This window comes from Gasterosteus aculeatus, chromosome 9, assembly GCF_964276395.1.
Source record: "Gasterosteus aculeatus chromosome 9, fGasAcu3.hap1.1, whole genome shotgun sequence".
Classification (NCBI taxonomy): Eukaryota; Metazoa; Chordata; class Actinopteri; order Perciformes; family Gasterosteidae; genus Gasterosteus; species Gasterosteus aculeatus.
The window spans coordinates 9,014,998-9,039,417 of record NC_135696.1 but is presented as its reverse complement, the minus strand read 5'-3'; the positions used below and the strand labels follow the sequence as shown (position 1 = coordinate 9,039,417).

Below are 24,420 nucleotides of genomic sequence, written 5' to 3'. Positions count from 1 at the left end.
CTCTTCTCCCGTGCTCTACGCCAGCCCAGCCAGCTCAACCTCCGTCGTCTCCTCCTTTTCCAGCGCCTTGTGTTTTTGTGTATCCTGCTGTGAGGATTAAACCTTTTGAAGACCATCTTGTCTCCTGTCTCTGCATTTTGGGGTCCACCGAGAACCGCACCGTGACATAGCCCTCCTGCTCAGTGAGGCCGGACTCTTCCCTCCGGCTCATGTGGTGTCTGGCAGAAATATAAAGAATATAATATAAACAAGTTAAGATCGGGGAAGAAATCTATGACCTTTACCTCCTTTTTCCCTTTTGTTTTCTTTAAAACATACTTATTTTCTCAGCACCGTACATTTTTTTTTGTTGGCCCTGTCGGGGCATCGCTGCAGTCCGACAAGCCCTCCTCACTGTCGCTGTCCTCTGACTGCCTCTGCCCCCGACCAGTCTGCGTGTCCTCCCCGTCCTTGCTGGCCTTTGCTTCACTGCCTACGTTTTTCGCCTTATTTTTCTTTTGGGGGCAAATTTTTGCCCCCCCGCCCCACAGTCGTCCTCCTCCTCCTCCTCCTCCTCCTCCTCCTCCATCATTTCTGCTTCTTCCACCTGCTCAGCCCACCCCCCCCACTCGTACTTTTATATCCCCCCTCCCCTCCCCCACCCTGTTCTGCCTCTTCTACAGGCTTCCTACTTTGACCCGCTCCTATCTGATCCCCTCCCTCCTCACCATTTCCCACTGTAGCCAAAGCCCCCCACCCCCTACTGCCCTGGACACCATCACCATCACCATTCACATTCATACTCACCCCGTGCAGGTCAGGCCCAGCAGCACCACTACCATGCCCCCCCGCTGCCGCGTCCCCAGCCGGAGACGCGACCCCCGCGTCCCCAGCCGGAGACGCGACCCCCGCGCCGGAGGCATATACAGGGTATATGCCTCAGAGATCTCAAAATCCCCGGGAATTTGCCACTGCCACTGTCTCCAGTTGTTTGACTACCTCAGTGACCTCCACCAGGCAAATTGATGATGATCCCTCCTCTGCCTTCAGCTCTGCCTCTACCAAAGAGGGCGTAGTAGTTGGATTCAGGAGTTCCTCAAAGTGTTCCTTCCACCAGCCGATAACCTCCTCAGTTGCGGTCAACAGTAAACAGTTACTGTTAACAGCTTGGATGGTTCCCCGTTTCCCCATCCTGAAGTGCCACTGGGTTAAACTCCAATGTAGCAGCACTCAGCCGGGGACTTGTGAGTATCCCCACACTGGCCTCGCACCTCACACTATGGGCCACTCCAGAGTAGAATAGAGTCCGACCCTATCCAGGAGTGTGGTTCCAGAGCCGAGGCTGTGCGACGAGGTAAGCCCCACCAGATCCAACTGATAATGCTCCACCTCCCGCACAAGCGAACTTATGTATATAGGCACTACAGGCAGTGTAACAGGTCGGTCCTCTGGGGGGGTCTTGAAATGACGGGCACGAAGCAGTCGGGTCCATAGTAAATGGTTTTTATTGATATTGTTCCACACACAACAACACCGGCTCCAGCCTCCTCGCCTCGCTCCCTCGCTGTCGCCGGATCTCTCGTACTTAACAGGAGCGTACTTGATTGCTGATTCACATCAGCTGAGGCAAATTGCCTCCCCCGGCACCGTTCCCTGAACCACTCCCTTCTCAGTCCCCCCCTGCAGCTGAGCCAAAACCACGCCCGCCACCACATACCCCCACCGCCCGACTTAGGCCGGGGAGCCATCCGGCCGAACCTACTCCCCCCCCTCGCCCTCGAGAGGGCGGGAGAGGAAGTCCGCCACGACCATCTGCGCCCCCGGCCTATGGACCACCTTGAAATTAAAAGGCTGTAGAGCCAGATACCACGAGTGATCCGGGCGTTAGCATCTTTCATGCGGTGGAGCCATTGGAGCGGGGCGTGGTCCGAACAGAGGGTGAATGAGCGTCCCAGGAGGTAGTAGCGTAGGGAGTCGACCGCCCACCGGATGGCCAGGCACTCCTTCTCTACTGTGCTGTACCTGGCCTCCCTCTCGGACAGCTTCCTACTGATGTACACCACGGGGCGGTCCACCCCCCCCACCTCCTGGGACAAAACGGCCCCCAGCCCCCTGTTCGACGCGTCGGTCTGCAGAATAAAGAAGAGAGAGAAGTTAGGAGTATGAAGGAGTGGTTCCCCACAGAGAGCCTGTTTTACCTTCTCAAACACCTGCTGGCACTGCTCCGACCACTGGACCGGATCTGACGCACCTTTCCGGGTCAGGTCGGTCAAGGGGCTGGTGAGGTCCGCGAAGCCGGGGATGAACCGCCTGTAATACCCTGCCAGCCCCAAGAACCGCCTCACCTCTTTTTTGGTCTTGGGCCGCGGGCAGGCCGCGATAGCAACCGTCTTGTCCACCTGAGGGCGCACCTGCCCGCCCCCCAAGTGGTACCCCAAATACCGTACCTCCACCCGTCCAACCGCACACTTCCCCGGGTTGGCGGTGAGCCCCGCCCGTCCCAGCGCCTCCAGCACCGCCCCCACCTGCCGTACATGCTCCGCCCAGGTGGTGCTGTGGATAATCACGTCGTCCAGGTAAGTGGCAGCATATGCCGCGTGCGGACGCAGCACCCGATCCATGAGACGCTGAAACGTGGCCGGGGCCCCAAACAGCCCGAAGGGAAGTGTGGTAAATTGGTACAAACCGCACGGGGTGGAGAATGCCGTTTTCTCCTTGGACTCTGGCGACAGAGGAATCTGCCAGTAGCCCTTGGTTAAATCCAGTGTCGTGAAGAAACGTGCAGTGCCTAGCCGGTCCAGGAGTTCGTCGACCCGGGGCATTGGGTAGGCATCGAACCGTGACACGTCATTCACCCTGCGATAGTCCACGCAGAACCGTACAGATCCATCCTTCTTAGCCACAAGGACGATGGGGCTGCACCAGGCACTGTTGGACTCTATTACACCCAACTCCAACATACTCGCCAATTCCCTCCGAACCACTTCTTTCTTGTGTTCGGGCAACCTGTAGGGTCGAGACCTCACTGTCACGCCCGGGGGCGTCTCGATACTGTGAACTATGAGGTCGGTCCGGCCTGGCAAGGGAGAGAACACATTAGCAAACCGCTCCTGCAACCTGGCAACATCCGCCCTCTGGCTCTCGGAGAGATGAGCGTCTCGAGAGAGCGAGGTATGATTACCTGCTTTTGGAACCTCCGGCCCCAGCTCCTCCCCTTCCGATACCGCAGAGACCAGAGAGACGGACTCCACCCCCCTCCAGGCTTTCAGGAGGTTCAGGTGGTATATCTGTGTACCCCCGCCCCTGTCAGACCGCACCACCTCGTAGTCGACGTCCCCCACCTGCCGTGTGACCACGAAGGGCCCTTGCCACTTGGCTAGGAGTTTAGAGTTGGAAGTAGGAAGCAATACAAGTACCTTTTCTCCCGGTGTGAATCGTCGCAGCCTGGCCCCTCTGTCGTACAGCCGTTGTTGTCGCTCCTGGGCCCGCAGCAAATTCTCTCGTGACATCTGGCCCAGTGTGTGGAGTTTTGCTCGCAGGTCCAGGACGTACTGGATCTCATTCTTGCAGGGGCTAGGACCTTCCTCCCAGCTTTCTTTAATCAGGTCCAGCACCCCTTGCGGCGTCCTGCCAAACAAAAGTTCAAAGGGAGAAAATCCCGTGGAGGCCTGGGGGACCTCCCGCACTGCAAACAACAGAGGGTCAAGCCAGTGGTCCCAATTACGTTCATCGTCGCTAATAAATTTACGGATCATGGACTTCAGAGTCTTATTCATGCGTTCCACCAGCCCATCTGTCTGCGGGTGGTACACGCTCGTACGAATGGACTTAGTGCCCAGTAACCCGTAAAGTTCTCTCAGTGTGCGCGACATGAACGAGGTGCCCTGGTCAGTCAGAATCTCCTTAGGGATTCCAACTCGGGAGATTACCTGAAACAGAGCCTGCGCGACGCTCTTTGCAGAGATATTGCGTAACGGCACTGCCTCCGGATACCGCGTTGCGTAATCCACGAGAACTAACACAAAGCGATATCCGCGTGCGCTCCAGTGAAACGGCCCGATGAGGTCCATGCCGATCCGCTCGAACGGGACCTCCACCAACGGCAGAGGACGCAACGGCGCCCTCGGAATGGCCGGAGCATTCACTAACTGACACTCCGGGCAGGACGCGCACCGGCGGCGCACGTCCCCCCGGATGCCTGGCCAATAAAATCGGGTCATTATCCGGTCTAGCGTTTTTTCGTATCCCATGTGCCCAGCCATAGGGTTATAGTGAGCCGCCTGGAAGATAATTTCCCGGCGGCTTTTCGGCACCAGCAACTGAGTTATTTCCTGCCCCGTCTGAGTTTCACGACTCACTCTATACAGTCTGTCCCTAATCAATGAAAAGTGCGGAAATGACTGCGCTGCGTCAGGGCGCACCAGATGACCATCAATACATATCACTTGGTCGTAGGCTGAGCGTAGGGTATCGTCACGAGACTGTTCGAGTGGAAAATCTTCCATGGAGCGAAACTCTGGAGCCGGCGGAGTCTCTACGGGAGGCTCCACGGGCTCCCCCTCCCCGTCTGCAGCGTCGGACGACCCCGCGTCACCGCTGAGCACAGCACACATCTCGCATAACCCTGTCGGTCGTGAACGCACCCCCGTAGCCCCGCCCATTAACTTACCAAACCCCGGCCAATCTGTACCTAAAATGACGGGGTGCGTCAGGTGGGAGCTAACCGCGACCCTCATTCTATGCTTTTTTCCCGCATATCTAATTTCCACCGATACCACAGGATACTCGTGAACATCCCCATGCACACACCTTATTCTCACCCGGTCTGCCTCCACCAATGCCCCCGGACGAACCAGGTTCTGATGAATCATAGACTGCGTGCAGCCCGAATCCACCATTGCCTGGCGTGTACCCCCCTGGATTCTTACCGGAACACGGTACGTCGCTCCCGGACCGGGGAAGGGGGGCCGGAACGCCGGCAACTCGGATCACCTGTCCCACCTCCCTCAGCGGGCACTCTCTCCGGAGGTGACCGAGCCGCCCGCACCTCCAACACTCCTGCCCCGGCGCTTGAGAACCTCTCTGTGAGTCGGGAAGGGTGCTCGAGTTCCCCGAGGTTGGTGGGTTGTGGGCAGGGGAAAAAGGCACCAGCCGCGGAGCCGGCCTGGGTCGCGGCGCAGCTTCTGGTCCGGCCAACGCTGGCGAATTCTCCCAGTTACTCTGCCCGTTGGGATGCACCGCCAGATGGTCCTCTGCCAGGGTGATGGCTGCCTCCAGGGTCGTCGGACGGTGGCACCGGACCCACGCCGCCGTCCTGGCCGGGAGCCCCTCCCCGAACTGCTCCAGCACCCGTCAAGACCCCTTGGACCCCTCCAGCGCCGTCTGGCTGCAGCCACCTCGTGGCGGCATCTCTCAGCCGCTGGCCAAACGCGAACGGGCGGTCCCCAGGCCCCAGCCTGGCTCCCCGGAATCGCCGCCGGTGGTCTTCCGGCAACAGCCCCAGTCTGTCCACCACGGCCTTTTTAACGGTGCCGTAGTCGCGCCGCGCCGCCGGTGGCAGCCCCATGGCCGCGATCTGCGCCTCCCCGGTCAGGAGAGGTAAAAGCCGGACCGGCCACTCCCCCGCTGGCCAGCCGCACGCCTCCGCCGCCACCTCGAAAGTCTCCAAAAAGGACTGGACGTCGTCGTCCCCCGTCATCCGCTGAAGCGTGAGCCCGGCGAACGCAGCGGGCCCCTGCGTCAGCGGCGCGGCCGCGGGCTGCGCCGCCAGCTGTTCCAGCGCCCGGGCCTGTCTCTCCACCTGGGCTTGGAGCGCCCCCAGGAATTGCCGGTTCGCCTCTGCCTGCTCCTTCTGGACGGCCGCCAGCTCCCCGATCATCTGGCCGAGCGCCACAAGCGGCTGGGTCGGCATCCCCTGCCGGTGTCCGTCAGCCGTCGTTTCCTCCCCCCAGCCAAGTTGGGCGCCACTGTAACAGGTCGGTCCTCTGGGGGGGTCTTGAAATGACGGGCATGAAGCAGTCGGGTCCATAGTAAATGGTTTTTATTGATATTGTTCCACACACAACAACACCGGCTCCAGCCTCCTCGCCTCTCTCCCTCGCTGTCGCCGGATCTCTCGTACTTAACAGGAGCGTACTTGATTGCTGATTCACATCAGCTGAGGCAAATTGCCTCCCCCGGCACCGTTCCCTGAACCACTCCCTTCTCAGTCCCCCCCTGCAGCTCAGCCAAAACCACGCCCGCCACCACAGGCAGTTATTCAGGCTCCACCTACACTAAGACACTGTGCATTTCTTACCTTATCTCTCTTCTTCAGTTGTTGTCAATCAGAGGAAGAAGCAGTACCAGGCTCTCACACTCTCTCCTGGTTTATTAAGGTAAGCAGCATTATATTCATCCTCAAAATGAAATATACACACATACGAGTCAAAAGAAATATTACTCGATAGCTGAACCTGAAGGCTTCTTGTTTGTCTCATTTTGTTCATTGTTATCTTGGAAACATTTTTTGTTATCTCCACATTACCACATTATTACACTCACTATTTCTTGTTTGGGCTTTCCGTCACAAGAAAACAAAGAAACTACTAGAAAGCTCAAGAAAGAAAAAGCAGACTTTCAAATTTTAACTTTAAAACATTCCTATTGTGGGAGATTGTCAGATTCACAAACAGATGTTATTGGATATATTAAATAACACAGCATTAGCCGTTTACTAATAAATAGCATGTTACTGTAGTGAGATTTTAGTGTCCTATGGAATAAAAAGGTACATGAGTGGCATCCAGTCACCTTCTACAACGTGTTCTATTTTAAAGGAAAGGTGCAATGTCACCAAACCAGCTTTACCAGCACATTCCTGAGATTACAGAGAGAGAGAGAGAGAAAGAGAAAGAGAGTTTCTTCACTTCCCTGAAATGTTCCTGAACTTTAATTAGCAAGTGATGATGCTTTCCGAAAGCATTTTGTTCTTTCTCTTTTCTTTCTTGTTCTTTTCTCCTAGCTGGGAGTAAAAGTGGGCAGGCTGTGTTGGATAGATGTATTCTTTATTTATAAATGTTAACAAAAAGCTGAAAAACAAAAGAAATGTTAGATAAAGTACATGTTTAATGCATTTTGTCTGCATTCTAATTTCAGATAATACATTTTTAGATTACAAGGATCAGTTTGGTTCCCATTTTTAAAATATTTTTTCCTGCTTGCAGGCTTTTTCTCAGGCTCCTTCAGCAGATATCATGGCGATGGCTCAGGGACCTTTTCTTATAGGAACAGCACCACCGTTCGCTCCAGTCCCCAACCCAGGAGTCACTCAACCGCAGCAGCCCAGTGTAAATATCGCCGTCTCATCGCAACAGACCGTTCAACAACCCCTTCAACAACAAGTTCAACAACCTGCTTACATCCAACAGCAACCTCAATTTGTGCAGCCAGGTGAGTATTTCCAAAATGTAACTTTGCGAATGCCGAATATATAATACAAAGTGAGAAAGCTTTGCAGGTTCAAAAAGATCATTTCTCAATATTTGAGCTGCATTAAAATCGATTTTCTCAATAATTCCAAACAATGACTAACATAAATGTGTTGAGGAATACTGAATACTATGATACAGCAAATGAAACATTTTTACTGTACAAATTTAAAGATTCTCCAAAAAGTCCCATATTTGCATGTTCTCAATATATATAGTCTCTCAACCTCAACCGACCACCCAACCCAGTGTAAATATCGCTGTCTCGCAACAAACCACTCAACAAGTTCAACCACCTGCTTACCAGTACATCCAACAGCAACCTCAAGTTGTGCAGCCCGGTGAGTATTTCAAATCTATAGGACGAAGTGAGAGAGATTGAGTTTGGTGACGGGTTGGGAAGTAGGTGTGGATTGCCGTTAAATAGTGGTGGATGTCTGTCTCACAGTGAACCAGGTGGTGGTGGTGCAGCCAAATCTCACCGACACTTCTAGACAAAAGATGTGTCCCAACTGCCGAAACACTGGTATGACTCAGCTCAGGTACATCAATGGAATGCTCACCTGGCTGATCTGTGGCGTGGTGGGAATCTTCTTGTAAGTAAAGTAGCCTTACACACACACACACACACACACACACACTTTGTAAAGAACCATAATGACCAAATGACAGTTTATGCAACTGAGTCTCTCAAGTATGTTGAATTTGTGCTTATACTTAATTCAACTTTTCTCCGTGGGTTTTTAACGATTTACGAACTCACAAGACAATTTTGAATCTCTTATACCAGATTACAGTTTACTTGCATATTTTAAGATAAAAGGATTTTTTTATGTACGTTGAAGTATTATTTTAACATTGTTCTCATATTCTACATCAGGTTCTTGCCTTGCATGTGCATTCCCTTCTGTGTGAATTCATGCAAGGATGTGGAGCATTCCTGCCCCAGCTGTGGCCACGTCCTGCACGTTCATAGACGCATGTGAAACAACTCTGCTGAAGCAACAACAAAGGGGCTGGGACTAAATAAATATCTGTACAAACCAAAACCTCTGTACAAACACATCGATGTCCTCATAAGCTCAGTGCTCACTTGTGTAAAATTGGGTTGCAGCCACATTACTATGTGCTCTACAAATGTGTAAGGGAGTTCTTCTTATATCCTATCTATTCAATATAATTCTAATTGAATCATATTAGTTTGCACCACAGTCACTCTGTCAGTGTCTGCCCTGGAAAATTCTTCAACGACGTACAAGACATCAAAAAATTTTGAGTGTAGGTTCGGTGCTGAAGCTTGCAAGTAGAGGCACATGTACTGTGGGTTTTATTTAATTCAATTTTGCTTCAGGTCCAGCCAGAGTGTCCCACTCATCTGTCTGGAGGGGTTCTGCAGTGAGCAGCCTAGAGGTGCCACTGCTGGGGTTTTTTGTTCTGTTCGATTTTGTTTACATCTCAGTTAATCAGTCAGGACCGCAGAGAGCCTTCACATCTTCCTCCGCAAACTAAAGACACACCTCTTCAGACTCTACCTTGACTAAAAAACACAAACCGAATAGTAGTACTTAGATTGTACTTATAATGGCTATTGCAATCTTTTGCAAGTTGTAAATCGGCTTACTTGATGAAATTGCACTCTTGTTTCTTGTTCTTCTGGGTTTCTTTCCTTATGGTTGAAATGCACTTATTGTAAGTCACTTTGGTTAAAAGTGTCAGCTAAATGACATTTAATGTAATGTATTGGTTTGGGTTCTCCCTCCAAGATGATCAAATGTGTGTAGTTTTGTGTTTAAAATACATGATCTCTAGTGATTACTCATTACTTTTAACCGTGATTGAGCGATTAATACGATTAATACGTTGCTTTTTTTAAATCTATTGACAGCCCTAAGTATATACATATATACCAATGGTAAAATGTACCATGTATGTTTAGGAAACATGGTAAATAAAGCTGATTTGGATTCTGATCTACTTGTTCCATTAAATAATCCAATTAATAAATTTGGAATTGATCACTATTGGATTGTAGCTTTCATTGTTTTAATTGTCTTTATGACTGAATGTTGTCATTAAGAAAGTATACATTAAAAAAAGAAAGTTGACATCATATTTTGAGATCAAAATGTAACTCAGTTATCACATGAGCAACAGTAATGTGAATATAATATATTTATATCGAAATGTAATGTTCTGAACTGCAAAAGCAGATTTCTGTCAGTATAAAAGTATTTATTTAACATAAATAACACCACAACGGAAAACTGTGATTCCAAAAAAACACAACATTAAATGATATACAGGTCCGTCACCTGACGTACGTGAAGCCTTTGAGAGGCAGGTGTTGACCCACCTGAAGAACATCACTGCATGTGTGCTCTCCCCACTGCTCTTCTCCCTCTACACCTCAACAACTGCACCTCAGAGGACCCAGCTGTCAAACTCCTGAAGCTCGCAGACAACATCGTCCTCATCGGGCACAGACGGGAGGCTGATCTGCTGGAGACATTGGCATTGGTCTTTAGGAGGAGCCCCCCCAACGCTGCCCTCTCTCACCATCCTCAACAGCAATGTGTCTGCTGCGGAGACCTTCAGGTTCCTTGAATGGAGACGGGATCCCCCGGGATCTGAAGTGGAGCTCCAACCCCGGTGCCATCAGGAAGACTAACGAGACAGATCTCGTTAAATTTAATGACAAATGTTTCCAAACCATTGACTTGTACTATGGTTTTCCCACATGGAAAGAACCTATATGTGGATATATGCACATATAGGAAACCTATATGCAGTATATATGTACATATATATATGTATATATGTACATATATACTGCATATATGCCACATATAGGCGACCTATATGTGGCATATATGCGAATCTATGAAACCTATATGCAGTTTATATGCTGCATATATGCACATATGTGCTGCATATATGCACATATGTGCTGCATATATGCCGCATAAAGACTAAATTGTGGTGCCTATATGTGCATATACAGACCATATAGGTCTCCTGTATTGCTTACATCCACATATAAGCCCTATGTACATACAAAATATGTCTTATACAGCTCATGGCAGGATCTGGTCATTATGTAGCTCATATCTCACTGTCATACTGTCATACATGATGCCTAGCTCATATTATTATCAAAGCATTAATTAAGAACTAAGTAAAATAAAAATTCTGAAAGAACTTGTGTAAATGAAAACACGTGAAATTAGTATCACATGTATATGTGATGTTATGGAATTTAACTATGGCAATTAACTGAGAGGAGATGGAAAGCTCTGATGGCTACACATTTTCAAATCTTTCTTGTATGAAGATAGTGGTAAAGAAGAAAATGTATAACAAAATGGCTCGTGTTTTTATTTTATTTTGTCAATCAAGCCTTTTTTTTGCAAAGTCAGTTATTCACATTACAGCTCATACACATCCACACATTCACATTAATTCAGTTTCTAAATGAATATGGCTGAAAGGTCATTAGTCTAAATGTAGCAAAAAAAAAGATTCATCATCAACATCCCATATCTATCTGAGCATTTCACTGTGGTTAATTAATTTGAACACAATGTCAACATTTCCGTACACGGTTTTAACGAACAGACACTTCTCTTTCCAAAAAGAAGAGCATGCGAAAAGAGAGGAGATGAGAAAAGAGAAAGAAAGAGAGAGGGAGGCATAGAGAGAGCGGGAGACAGGAGGGAGGGATACAGTTAGAGGGAGGTAGGGACACACAGACAGATAAGGAGACAGAAGCATTCCCGCTATGCCACATATGTTTACATGATACCTGTAGCTGGTAGCTTTGTAGCTAGCTTCTAGCATGTTACTTTCGTTTACGTCTTCGCTTAGTTCTTTCTGGAACGGGTGCTTCGTCGTTGACGAGGTACCTTTTGTAACGTACTGGATCCATTATTTTTCTTTATTTGTTGCTTATTTACCACAGACCGTAAAGCATAATGGCAAGCATATCCACTCTGCTCCGATCGCCCGCTACAGCGTCGCGTGCGAATGACGTCATCAATCGCGCTGGGCCGCTTGTTGATGACGTCATTCCCATGCAGGCGCGATCGCGCCGAAAGATAACAGCTGGGACGAAGTATAAAGTATTAAAAATGGAGACATCAGCGTTCCGCTATGTCCTACTTGAATGGACTGAGGGTGATGATAGTGGGGCGCACAGTATTTTGACGATGGACTGTCCGGAACTTTTCAGTTCAAGATTTTTTTGCCTCGACTGAACAACACAAGAAGCTGGTGGAATGGCGAAAAAGCCGCCAACCCTGGCCGGTTCACCGAGCCAAAATTATTGACGTGGCAAGTAAGTTATGTTACATTTCTATTATGTATATCACATTAAATTTTGCTCGTACGAAAAGAAGTGTAAAATGGATCTTGTTACCTGACTAGCTTAGTATGCTGGCTGTTAGCTACCTAATTTGCTAATGCTACCTAAGTCTCTTAATTGGGACTAATGCTACGTTTGGTAACGTTAAACATGATTAGACAAACTTTTGCAGTAAACATTTCAATTTTATTGCACCAGAATTTGAAAAACCTCCAAATTAAACTGCGTGAGATCGAGGTGGAGATCGAGGGCACACAAACAAAACGTCCTCACATCCCAAACTCAAAGTACATTGAGCAGCAGGGGAAGACTGAGAAGGCTTCAAAAAAAAGGTAACTGACTGCACCAATTGGTGCTTTAGTTCAAGTTATCTCCCCTCTCTTGTTTCTTAATGTGTAGGCATGTTTGTCGGGGTCGGGGGGTCGTCGTGGCACAGGGGTTAGAGAAGGTGTGCTGGCAAGCACAAGGTTGGTGGTTTGATTCCAGGCTGCCCCATGTTCCATGTCGAAGTGTCCCTGAGCAAGACACCTAACCCCTAATTGCTCCCCGGGCAACAATGTGAAAAAGCCATGGGTTTAAAGTGTAATGTAAGTCGCTTTGGATAAAAGCGTCTGCTAAATGACCTGTAATGTAATGTAATGTTTGTAGGTTTGTAATTGTGTCATCTTTGATGATTTAATGTGCTTTGACAAGATATATGTGCAAGCTGGTGTAACGCAAGTTAATAAGAGTTGGGCTAAAAGTCAGTCTGTGTCTTTCTGTCGGTTGACAATAAAAAGGGAGGGTCTTCCAAATACAAGCACCAGGAGGGTGAGAAGCAGGAGGAGGGTCATGACAGACTTTCAAAGAACAAGGTACACTACCAGTCGTCCTGTGTGTGCTGTTACATTACAATACATTCATGGTTCCTCTGTTTCTCCCTCTCCCTCCAAAGGTTGCCGTGAAAAAGAAAAATCTTTCTAAATACGAGGAGGAGGAGGAGGGAGAAGTGGATGATGAGGCGCGTCATGACACAAAGAACAAGGTACACTACCAGTCTGCATCCAGTGTGTGTTATTACATTGCAATACAGTAAAGATAAGTAAGACTTTTATAATAAAGTGCATTACCAGTAGCTGTTACAAGGTATGACACCAGCACAGTAGGCAACTTTGTCCTCTCTCTTTCTCTCTCCCTCCCAGCGGGCCAGAGAAGAGGAGGAGCATATTGGGGATGAAGACGACAAAGTACCAGCCTCAGAGAAAAAGGTAGCCTAAATGATGACATCCGGTGTGTGGTGTATGTTTGCTAGACAACCAGTTACATATAGCCAAGTGGGGGGATTTCTGCCGTAGACTTCTTGCCACCTTCCTCTTACATTTCTTATGACATCCTCCCAGAAAATCAGAATCAACCATATACAAAAAAGTTATAAAACAATTAGCTGTTGTTCTTCTCTGTATTTCTCTTTCTCATAGAGCGCTGCTGAATTTAGAAAGCAACTGGACGAACAGATGTGGGAGAGAAAAAAAATTGAACAAATGCAAAGAAATTTGCAGGAGTTGCGAAATGAAGTTCAGTCTCTCAAAAGTGAAAATGCACATCTGAAAGATGTTCTGGAATGGGAAGCAACCTGAATGGTTCAAAAACGTGATGTGTGTGTATATATAAAAAAAACTCTTGCTTACTCAACCTTCATTTTACCCGCCTTTCATAATAATTTTGAAATTTTACTTTAAGGTGGGAAGCCAACCAAAGGGCACGGGGAGCAGCTGGTTGCCCTGGACAAAATAAAAAAGGCAGCCATTATTGGTGAGTAAATGCATAATGTGTTGAGAAGGGAAAACAAAACTTTTAAGACTTTATAAGTTCACCACTTTAACCATAGCCTACTTGTATCAATGTTTATTAGGCATCAATGGAGACTGCATAAGGTCGGGCACCCATTATCGTTACTGTACCTGCTTAGCACCTATAATACTAATTCATTGCTTGCTCACGTCTTGATCCCACCTTTCCTTTTCTAAAACCACATTTCTGGGGTATTGCGCTCAATGTGCTGTAAGGTGTGTAGTCTTCTATTTTGTAGAAGATATAGTGTTGCAAATAACCTCATGGCATATTGTTGTTGTCTGAAGTGTTCATAAATACTAATATTCACCCCTCCTTCACTCTTAATCCCCTCTGTCCTGCCTTATTTTGTCTATGCCGGTAATTGATTTGCTTGATTTTAATGCATACCTTCTTCGAGCATGTGTGTGTGTGTGTGTGTGCCATTCGCTCATTATTGTTCCAATATTATTATATTATCTAATTATTTTTGTCTTCTCTAGATGCTACATTGAAGAAGTGTCCGGCAGCCAGCCGAGGGCAGATAGGCACAGCTATAAATTCCAAGCTCGCAGAGATGCGAAGATCCATAAAATTATTTTTTTTCCTTTCCATTTTTTGTCATTTTTGTTTTTGTACATTTTGATAGTCCTTAAATAAATAATGTAAATTTCTACATTTTGGGCTTTTATTTTTGTTTCCTAGTAGCTATGGATTTTAATAATTGTACTAATATACAGGTGAACATATGTGCATATATGCGCACATGTGCATATATGCGCACATATATACGTGCATATATGCGCACATATATACGTGCATATATGTACCTATATAGGTAAATTTATGCATGTATATATGTGAACATATATGCATGTATATATGTGCGCATATATGTACACATATATGCACCTATATGTACATATATAATGTAACATATAGGAAAACGGCCAATTTCATATATGTCACATATATCTAATACATATATCAAAACATATATTAAAACATATATGTTTATATAGGTTCTTTCCATGTGGGAGATTCCGATTGGGCTGAGAAACAGAAACCGGACAAAGTTGAACACTTTTTGTTTTGTTTATTGAGACCTCAGAACAGACGCTTACTGCAGTTCTCCCAATAGACAGCAGATAGAGCCAACAGACTGTGAGCGGCAGCTCTTTATCTCACACATCTGCGCATCGCAGCCTGGTTTTACACTGTGAAAAAAGAAGCCTGCGACACCCACAAAAGGACCTCAACTCAATGGACGCTAGCCTGTAATGGTATAATAAGTCTACTTAATATATAACACCCTTGGGCAGGACTCCCAGCTGTGGACGCTTTTAGCTTAGTGTAAAGTGAGTTGTTCCGTCAATCGCAGACACCAACAAGCCTCCCTTTGTAAACTTCCCCCTGGTTGGGATTTGTATGTAGCCGTTTGAGGAGAGACCGTAAGTGGGTTATAGATGGGATTATGGCACGTGTCATACTTAATAAGGCCCCATTTGACTGGATTACACAGATTAGCACTGATACCCCGAGTCATCATCTTTCTGCCTTGTTGTCTAACACCTCTGTCTTCTTTTGTCTCTCATAAATTAATTCTACCTGAGGCTGAGATGTTTTTCCAAAGTTCTTTAATGCATTTAATGTTCTGTCTGTGAGAGAATAGCAGAGATCCAGTTTATGTCTGAAAGCAAATCAGACGGTTGGGCTAATACGCAGATCTATTAAAAACCCTCGGACCCTCCTGAGATCTTCATCTGACTCATTGTGCTGTCGATGATGGATTATAGAGAAACAAATACCAGAGCTGCAACAAACAACTGTGTTTCATATTTGAGTCGCTTGATTTTGCTACATGATGAATGCACCCTTTTGTGTCAATACGTTTTCGGACTGGGATTTCAACGTTTGACAAAGAGCCATTGAGAGAATATTGACATTTTAGGAGAGGCCCTTGTGAGTTAGAATGATAACACACTCTATGCTGAATTAGCTCAGTTTACTTTCCACAGAGATTGGAAGCATTGAGCGACAGCTGTTTGACTTGTGCGATGGGTTGTTTTAGAAAAAAAAAACACACATTCATCACTCCATTCCTCAGCGATCACCCATGTGTGGCCTCTATCTGCCACTCTGTCAGCACCAATCTCTCCCACCTGGATCCGAACGGACTCGTTCAGCTGGCCCGTACGGCCGCCGTCATGTTTCCCCTTGCATCGCGCCGCTTTCCAACCCCACATGAAACCATCTCCAGATGGGAAGATCATTCTCGACTCCGAAGGAGTGACGGGTGACTGAATCATATCTTTAAGGGTATTATGTAACTCCCTACTGGGCCAAAGGGCTCGCCGCCTGTGTTCAGATTAACCATCTGCCCCTCCACTTCCCAAGCCCATCTCCCGTCTGCAGCGCACGCCGTCAAGGGGGACCTCGCCGCTGACGAGACCTCCATTCGTTCGGGGGCCAATCCGGTGACTAAAGATGAATCTCCAGCTGTGGGTCTGAGGAGGACCGGGGGGGGGGCCTGTAGGCAGGAAGCAACGCCAGGATGTGCAAACAAGTGACTAAAGCCAGATTCGCTGTGAACTACAATGCTTGTGTACTGTACTTTATTTATTTATATATTTTATTCCTGTTTGGACAGGTGCATCAGCGAATCCTACTTCCCATGTGTGGGAGAACGGAGGTGGGGCCCGGGATTGCGTCTCTGTTAACACCTCCGCAGATTCAGCGTGAAGCAAGGAGAGAGAAACACAGACGTGCAGACCGAATGAATAGAAAGAGGAGGACAGAGGGAGCGAGAGAGAAGAGTGTAAGAGACGAAATATATATTTGACTGTGTGGGTGTGTGAAGTACCAAGGCATGCATCATAATTGTGGATTCTTCTCGGAGCAGCCGGACGTGTCAGTGCAGCAGCAGGACGTTATTGGTCCCACAAAGTGTGCTGTTTTCTACTTACAAACATTGGAAGCTGTGAGCCACTCAAGAGACAAAATGGAAACGGTTTGGTTTCTGCTGCTGCAAGGATTTTATTAACTGGGACTATTAAAAAAACACAATTAGACCATAATTGAAGGTGTGGAGACTAGGAAAGGATGATGATGCCCCTTCACTGTCAATAGCCAACACTTCAAGTCACGAATTTATCTGAGGTGAGTTGAATCTTCTTATTGCATTGCAATGTGTTTCCTATGTGTGTGTGTTTACTCTCCTTGCTGGAGACCAGAGATACAGAGTTTAATGTTTAACTGAGAACATTATTATCATTTATAGTTTGAGAGTTTTAACTTGGTATCCACATAAGGGTTGAAAGAAAGCTCATGTGAGGTGTGGGGGATGCAATTACGTCAACAACGGTCCTCACAAGTAAGCACAAACATGCGCATACGCCTGAATGTATCTGTGCTGTTGGGTGCTGAAACTCTATTTCTCAAAAGCCCAGTATGCGATGTAGCCAGCCCACGCTGTTTCCCGTTCCCATGGAAACTATTGCCCAGCGCTAAAAGGAGTTCAATTCCGTGCTCTGACAGTGTGTGCGAGAGCGAGTGCGTAGTTGTGTTTTTGTGTGCGAGAGAAAGACATTAATTGACTGCTGTGTTTTTCTGTGTTGACGTACTGTTTTTACCAATAGACAGTCATTTATCACGTCATTAACTTTCCTGCCTCCCTCCTCAGTCCAGTATCACATCTTTCCCCGTCCCTTTCTACCCGTCACTACATTATTTTCTGCTCTGTGTCTCTAAGATGGCCGTCAGCCCTGTCGTCGTCCTCTTTGTGTCGCTGATTGGCTCTGGCTCATCCCACCCCTCTCCTCCTCCCCGGGGGTGCAGCGTGGATGTGGACCCTCTGTACAGAGTGCTGTGTGACCTGGAGTCGGTCTGGGGCGTGGTCCTGGAGGCCGTGGCCTGCAGCGGCGGCCTGGCTTCTCTGGTCATCGCTGTCCTCCTGCTGGTCAAGCTTCGCTTCATTTCCGACCCCGCCAGGCGCTCCGGCACGGGGCCTCTTCTCCTGCTGCTGGGCACGCTCCTCGGGCTCTTCACTATCTCTCTGGCCTTCTTGGTGGGGAAGAACCAGGCGCTGTGCGTGGTCCGCAGGGCCTTCTGGGGGCCCCTGTTTGCCCTCTGCTTCTCCAGCTTGCTGGTGCAGGGCGTGAGGCTCAGGAGGCTGGTGGCGGGCGAGACGAGCCCCTCAGGCAGCTCGTTGGCTGCGCTGGGTTTGGCCTTGGCCTTGGTTCAGGGCATCATCTCTGCCGAATGGGTCTTGCTGACTGTAGTCAGGGAGGGTCACCCGGCCTGCGAATATCCGCCTTTAGACTTTGCTCTGACGTGCAGCTACACCCTGGGGCTGCTCCTCATAGCCATGGGGCTTTCTTTAGGGGTGGTGCTGTGTGGAGGAGAGATGGGAGCCGAGGGAGGAGGCGGGAGCGAAGAAGACAGAGAAGGAGAGGATGAAAAACGGAGATGGAAGTGCAACGCCGTCTGGCTCTTCCTGTCCAGTCTGGCATCAGCGTTGCTGTGGGTGGCTTGGCTGGGGTTTTATCTTTATGGCAGCCAGACGCTGAGGGGGAAGGGAAAAGGGGAAAGGTCAGGAGGAGGAGGAGGAGGAGGAAATAAGGATGCCAAGGGGTTGGATGAGCCGGCGTTGGCGGTGGCGTTGGTCGTTCAGGGCTGGATCCTGCTGCTGCTCCACGCGATTCCAGAGGCGCACCTGTGTCTCCGAAACCCTCCACCGTCCAACACGCAAGACTTCTTCAACACCAGTCACACGTCTGCGCCGCCACATTTCGGAGATGAGCACCCGGCACACTCACACCGACCCTTCCCTGAAAACCAGGCTTTTTCTATGGAGGAGCACGGTGCAAGTAGGCTTATGTAATGCGTGCGTGTCTGTGGGTGTGTGCGTGCGTGTGTGTGTGTGTGTGTGTGTGGGTGTATTTGTTTGTCACTCATGTTCTAATGTAAATATAAAGAATCGGTTTCAAGGGAAAACATTTTTTTCAATACAGGTTAAATGCTGGCTTGTTTCAACTCCTTAGGATTTCTTTTAACATGAAAGGTTAAATACAAATATCTGTGGCATTTTAGGATTTAATGGTTGGTCGTGGAAAGACTGTTGCTAGGCAACAAAAACGGATTGAAAAAAGATGGAAATTAGAAAACAAACAAAAACTTTTATGCAGTCTGACGTTTAAAAAAAGGCAATGCTGCATTTTACAGCTATCTTTTGATTGTCTTTGAGGAAGAACATTTGGTTTCTATCAACTGAAGTGTGAGGATGAGAGAAGGGATGGATGTCATGTCTCATGGATCCGTCTCTACACAGCAAAAACAAAAAAATCGAACAGGAAGAATACATATGATGCTACGTGAAACATGGTAAATTGAATCTATTACACTGCAGATCAAGATGACCATATTACGGATTACCATTGTGCGGAGCACAATCCGACTGTCTGCTCCTGTATGCAATCTAAAAATCCCATTGATCCTTACAAAATGCCTGCTCATCCAACAGGCTCACAGGCAAACGTGGGCGTCGTTTCCACTCTGCTTGCTCTCCATATTTATCTGAAGCCAAATGCACAGATAAAGAACTAAACCAAAATGAACCAGGTTAAACAGTGAGTGGAGGCTGCAAAGTCACACAGAATTTTGCAAGAACGAGTACTTGAAGGCCAATAGAGGATTCACCTTGTGGTTAAAAGATTGTCTGTTTTACATTCATTACATGTAATTTAGCTGTTGCTTTTATGCAAAGCGACTTACAATAAGTGCATTTCAACCATAAGGATACAAACTCAGAAAAACAAGAAACAAGAAAGTGGAATTTCATTAAATAAGCCGATTTCCAACTTGCTATGGATAAGTGGCATTATAAGTGCTACAATTTGTTAGTGTTTTTAGTCACAGTAGAGTCTGTAGAGATATATCTTTCCCTGCAGTTGGCTTTTCTGTTGAAAGGAATGATGACCATGATACAACACCTGCATGTAAAAATATTGACTTTTTATTTTAGGTTTGCAGGAAAAGAAAACAATGACAATAATGCCATATAACTCAAGTTAACTGCTTGCTAAAGTTATTGTAGTTTACATTGGCTGTTACGTACGTACAGATCATTTAGCAGACGCTTTTATCCAAAGCGACTTACATTACACTTTAAACCCACGGCTTTTTACATTTTGCCTGTAGAGCAATTAGGGGTTAGGTGTCTTGCTCAGGGACACTTCGACATGGAACATGGGGCAGCCTGGAATCGAACCACCAACCTTGTGGTTCCCAGCACACCTTCTTCTAACCCCTGTGCCACGACGACCCCGTTGTTAGCAAACATACTGTTGCTATTCGGTAACTAACTCTAACTGTATTTTGCTACACAATTTCACCAATGCCAATGACCATGATACAACACCTGGATGTAAAAATATTGACTTTTTATTTTAGGTTTGCAGGAAAAGAAAACAATGACAATAATGCCACATAACTCCTGCCAAAGGCTTCTTAACTGGTTCAGTCAAATACACCTGTATTGGCAAATTCGATGTGCCAATATTCTCTAATTGCTCCTTCTGTCCAGTTGTGGCCGCTCTTTAGCAAGATTAACACAACCTGTATCAGAAATCAATTCCTACAGCACTTTTTTTCCTGACATTTTATAATGTGAAATACATTTGCTAAAAGCTGCTCTCAAATATTTTGTTTTATTGTTAAACGAAGTGTTCAGCATAGTTCAAACTACTATTGTTTGTGGAGAAACTAGAGACAAATTAATTATAAAGGTTTTCTTCCTCTGTGCACCCAAACGTGGTTTAAATTACTCTACACATCTGCTCAGATTAAAGGTGTGTGGAGCTGTGCAGAGTTTCAGTAGATTTGTTTTTTAGTTTTATTAACACTTTTAAGCAAGATTCTTGATTCAATTACACAAGGGCTCCATCTCTGAGGCACTTAACTTTGCCAATGGAACAAATTAGTAGTACTTTTATATTAGGTCACCAAAGTCCATGTAGTCTGCGGATGAGCACGGTACGCATGTAATTCATTCGGCAGTGAGATAACAGGGGAGTCAAAGAGATGTCAACGAAACACTAGAAAAGGACCTTTGTGGGTTTACTATGGGTGTGAAGGGAATTACCGAATAACTGTTATAAATTATACCCAACCTCAAGATTGATGCATCCATACATTCTATCATTCAGTGACAGGCATCCGTCATGTCTCCTGAAGCTTGAATCATTGGATGAAAGCGAGAGCGCTTTAACTTCATCCTGCCCTTTTCTGTCAGCGCTCCGAAGCGGAACGTACCACAGCAGCCAAGGGAGCATGCGTCCCGGCGTAGCCTTCAGGGGCCACGTCTACCAACCCACTGAGATGGCACTGGTCATGAATGGTGGAACAGTAAGTATGGATGTGTGTATGCCTCATTTGCTTCAAAAGCAAACACACAAGCATTGCATTTGTTGGCTACATGTTTGTGTCTGTCTTGTAGATGCCCACAGCACCAGTCAACTACACTGGACGACGGTTATGGTAATAATGGACCATACATGGGTTTGTGGAATTTACGGTTGCCTAAGAAGAAGAAGAAGGAGGAGGATATGTTAAGGCCACCATATATCACACAGAATGGGTTAGACTGCAGCTGAAAAAATGCCCACAAATGTAGGAATTTTACAGCTTTTAACAGTATTTTTTGCCTAGGTTTTGTGTGACGCCTCAGAGTGAGTGCACACAATGGAGGGAAGAGAAAGTAAAAGAGCTTACTGAATTTAATTGAAATTACAATATGTAAACAAATGCACTGACATGGAGCTTATGAGGAGGGTTAATGTTGTCTACGGTTAACATCTAAGACCAGTGTTCAGTGTGGTTTTGGCCCGGAGAAAGTAACAATGATTATTTGAACGTAGTAGACATTTTGTGTGTGCAGCTCGAAATGAATGTTGTTACTTACTGATCAGTGATGTTCTCTTCATAGAAACAACACTTTCCTTTCCTTTCTATCTCGCGTCAAGCTATGACAGAGAAAAGACAAAGCTTTAGGTTTTTATGTAAATTACCTGCAAACGCCCACAAAGCTTGCTTGCCATCTGTAATACGTGCTGGAAAGACTCAAAGGCCTCAGTGCGATTCCCTCCATGTCTCCATTCACCAGTGCTACTTTGCCCATTTCGCCCTGTGTATTGATATATATTTCATGCATTTAATATGGCTTGTGCAGAATTCTGGGGGTGGTCGTTTGAAATACAAAATGCGTTGGATAAATCATTTTTTGGTACATCATAAGAACCCATTTAATACTGAAATACTTATTCTGCAATAAGTTTTGCTGTTTAAGGTTGTAATTTTGAAATTTATCCTTAAATGGATTTGGGATGTACAATAATTTCAGACACACTTTAGTGCAGTTTAAAAGTAATGTATTTTGTCCAAATGAATTGTATTTTGAGTGTTTTCTAGAATTTTTATATAAATATGATAGTATGATAGAGAAATAGACTTTTAGAGTTGCAAAGTTCATTCTTGACATCGGAGACAACAATCACAAAACCATCTGTTGTGGTCAGAAACATCTACAATTCCATATCAACTGGGCAAAATCTGCAGAGGAAGACCAAGTTCTAAGCTGAAGAGCTCTGGAACAACAACTAAATGGACTTGGAGGTTTGACTGTTTTTCTTGCTACTGATCATACTTGTATATGGCGACATCTCATTATATTCTGGCATGCAGGATCCCTTTAAATTTAAACTTCTGTTAAAAATGCAGTGTTGCTTGAAAGTTTGTGAACCCTCCCGACAGGCTCATTGTGTTTGAACAAAAAGGTAAAATAACCTTTTAAAATGTAAATCCAAACATCAATTTGTAAAGCAGACTTTCCAAATAATGGACACAAACAAAGACAAATGCATTTTCATCATTTACTCCACAAAAGTGGTTTATCTTACAAAAACTGAAAATGTGCAAAAGTATGTAAACCATTTAAGTTAATAGCTTGTGGGACCTCCTTTTGAAGCCATTTCTTCAACCAATCGTCTTCTGACCAGTCTCTCGCTAACTGGTGATGGGGACATTTTTGCACTCCTCCTTGCAGAACTCAGCCTGTTGAGACGGGTTGGAGGGACATGTGGCTTTTACCGCCTGCTTCAGATCTAGGTGCTTCTTGGTGATGTGGTGTTGATGGGCTTCCAGGCAGAGTCGAGGTCATGTCGAAGGCCGCCCATTTGTAAAGGATTTGTCTCACACTGGATGGATGCAGCTGGAATCTTTTGCAGATGCTCTTATAGATTTCCCCAGGCTGATGGGCTGGCAGTACCTTCTTCCTGATGTCCTCGGATATCTCCTTTCCTCTCTGCATTGTTGACCTGTGTGGGTACACCTTGGCACTGCAGTAGTTTGCTTGGTTTCCTCTCTCTTTTAATCTGCGTTGCCCAACCTGATTCCTAAGGATGTCTCATTTGATTAGTCTGCTTAATTAACTTATTAAGCACCCAAATGTTTTTTACCTCAATCTAATACATTCTTGACTTTACCAACGCAGCTGGTTCACTTACACTAAACCTATGTTGCATGTCATTTCGGGCTACTCATCCAATTTCCTCTAAAAGAGTACATGCAATGGATAAACATAATCCTGACATTTAATATACGTAAAACTGGTGATGATAAAATATGGAAATCTATGGAAATAAAATAAAATAAGAAAAAAGTCTAAACTGCTCAAGGGGTTCACATACTTTTAAGCGGCACTGTAGAGAAAACCTTTAGTCATCCATCACTTTGAATTTACCTGAAACACATTCTAACGCATGTATACTGCTTGAATTTTGGCCCCACGGTGAAACACATTTCTGCAGATACTGAACTCTGAGGCAGCTTTATACTTGAGTTCAGGGTTGCAGTTTTCATTTCCTGACCAACTCTGAATTAATTTGAGGACATTTAATCGAGTCACAATACAATTCAGAGTAACCATGTGAATGTTGTGACCATTCTGTACTTGCTGTAAGACTTAGCTAACTAAAAAACCTGCTTCTGTGTACAATTGTGCGTCCAGGTATGTAAATTGAAAACTCTTTGATCACAGGATTTGTATGTATTTACCCTATATAAGAGAATTTTTATTGTGTCAATATTCCAAATGTAAAAATTGTATTTTCCATTTGAGATGCTCCTATGATGCACTGTTTGTGCACGGTTGTGTGTTTCGGGCAGCGTAACATGAATGTCTGTATTGTAATCGGCACAAAGTGGCTAATACATCAGTGCATATTTTATGTTGATTAGTGTCTGGTGATTGAACGGCTCTTTCTTCCCCCTCCTGTCCTTAATGTACACTAATGGATCCACTGAGTTGGCTGCATTAGTTCATTGAGATGGAGCTACACAATCGACCACCACAAACACATAGAGAAGAGGGATGTGTTCTGAACTAAATTATCTATTTGTTTATTTGAGTGCATTTACTTATTTGTAAACGTGCCACACTTTTGCAGACTCGCTGCACGCGCAACTGGGAACTATTTTGGTTCAATAAAGGGGTAAATAAACAACGGGCCAGTTCTAGCATTAACATCTTAGTTTTGAACACTGAAACTGGATAATGAGTAGTGACTCATTAATAAGCACTTACTTGTTACCCGTTAAAGGAAAAAAACAACACAATTTCAAAGTTAAAACAAAACCAACATAAAACACCCAAAATAAAACAATACCTTAATCTAAAACAACTACTAAACCTGTTGAAGTTGAGCCATATGTTAGTTCACTAGGTACAAGTCAAGAATACTACAAGAC

The 24,420-nt window shown here is 45.9% G+C and overlaps 3 protein-coding genes and 1 long non-coding RNA gene across 6 annotated transcripts; 3 read left to right on the top strand and 1 right to left on the bottom strand.

Moving 5' to 3' along the window:
• Nucleotides 1–782: 782 nt before the first annotated feature.
• LOC144383152 (uncharacterized) lies at nt 783–4,926 on the bottom strand. The gene is made up of 3 exons (XM_078079999.1): nt 3,161–4,926; nt 2,514–3,055; nt 783–926 (listed from the first exon to the last, which is right to left on the bottom strand). Exons 1-3 carry the CDS (start codon nt 4,875–4,877, stop codon nt 783–785), a joined length of 2,403 nt encoding a protein of 800 aa, XP_077936125.1. The 5' UTR covers nt 4,878–4,926.
• Nucleotides 4,927–6,228: 1,302 nt separating this feature from the next.
• LOC120824832 (lipopolysaccharide-induced tumor necrosis factor-alpha factor homolog) lies at nt 6,229–10,810 on the top strand. The gene is made up of 5 exons (XM_078080457.1): nt 6,229–6,356; nt 7,185–7,410; nt 7,667–7,789; nt 7,897–8,044; nt 8,329–10,810. Exons 2-5 carry the CDS (start codon nt 7,215–7,217, stop codon nt 8,432–8,434), a joined length of 573 nt encoding a protein of 190 aa, XP_077936583.1. The 5' UTR covers nt 6,229–6,356; nt 7,185–7,214; the 3' UTR covers nt 8,435–10,810.
• A 708-nt stretch (nt 10,811–11,518) lies between these two features.
• LOC120810681 (uncharacterized) lies at nt 11,519–14,362 on the top strand. Of its 3 annotated transcripts, XR_013450707.1 has the most exons (4): nt 12,231–12,832; nt 12,990–13,599; nt 13,700–13,721; nt 14,121–14,362. It is a non-coding gene; the product is annotated as an uncharacterized LOC120810681 (long non-coding RNA). The 3 variants fall into 3 exon arrangements; XR_013450708.1 differs by having other exon boundaries at nt 11,519–12,832; nt 12,990–13,055; nt 13,266–14,362; XR_013450706.1 differs by having other exon boundaries at nt 12,990–13,721.
• Nucleotides 14,363–15,979: 1,617 nt separating this feature from the next.
• gprc5bb (G protein-coupled receptor, class C, group 5, member Bb) lies at nt 15,980–23,900 on the top strand. Its single transcript, XM_078080451.1, has 5 exons — nt 15,980–16,183; nt 16,268–16,776; nt 17,369–18,485; nt 20,909–21,021; nt 21,113–23,900. Exons 3-5 carry the CDS (start codon nt 17,369–17,371, stop codon nt 21,155–21,157), a joined length of 1,275 nt encoding a protein of 424 aa, XP_077936577.1. The 5' UTR covers nt 15,980–16,183; nt 16,268–16,776; the 3' UTR covers nt 21,158–23,900.
• The last annotated feature ends 520 nt before the right edge of the window (nt 23,901–24,420 follow it).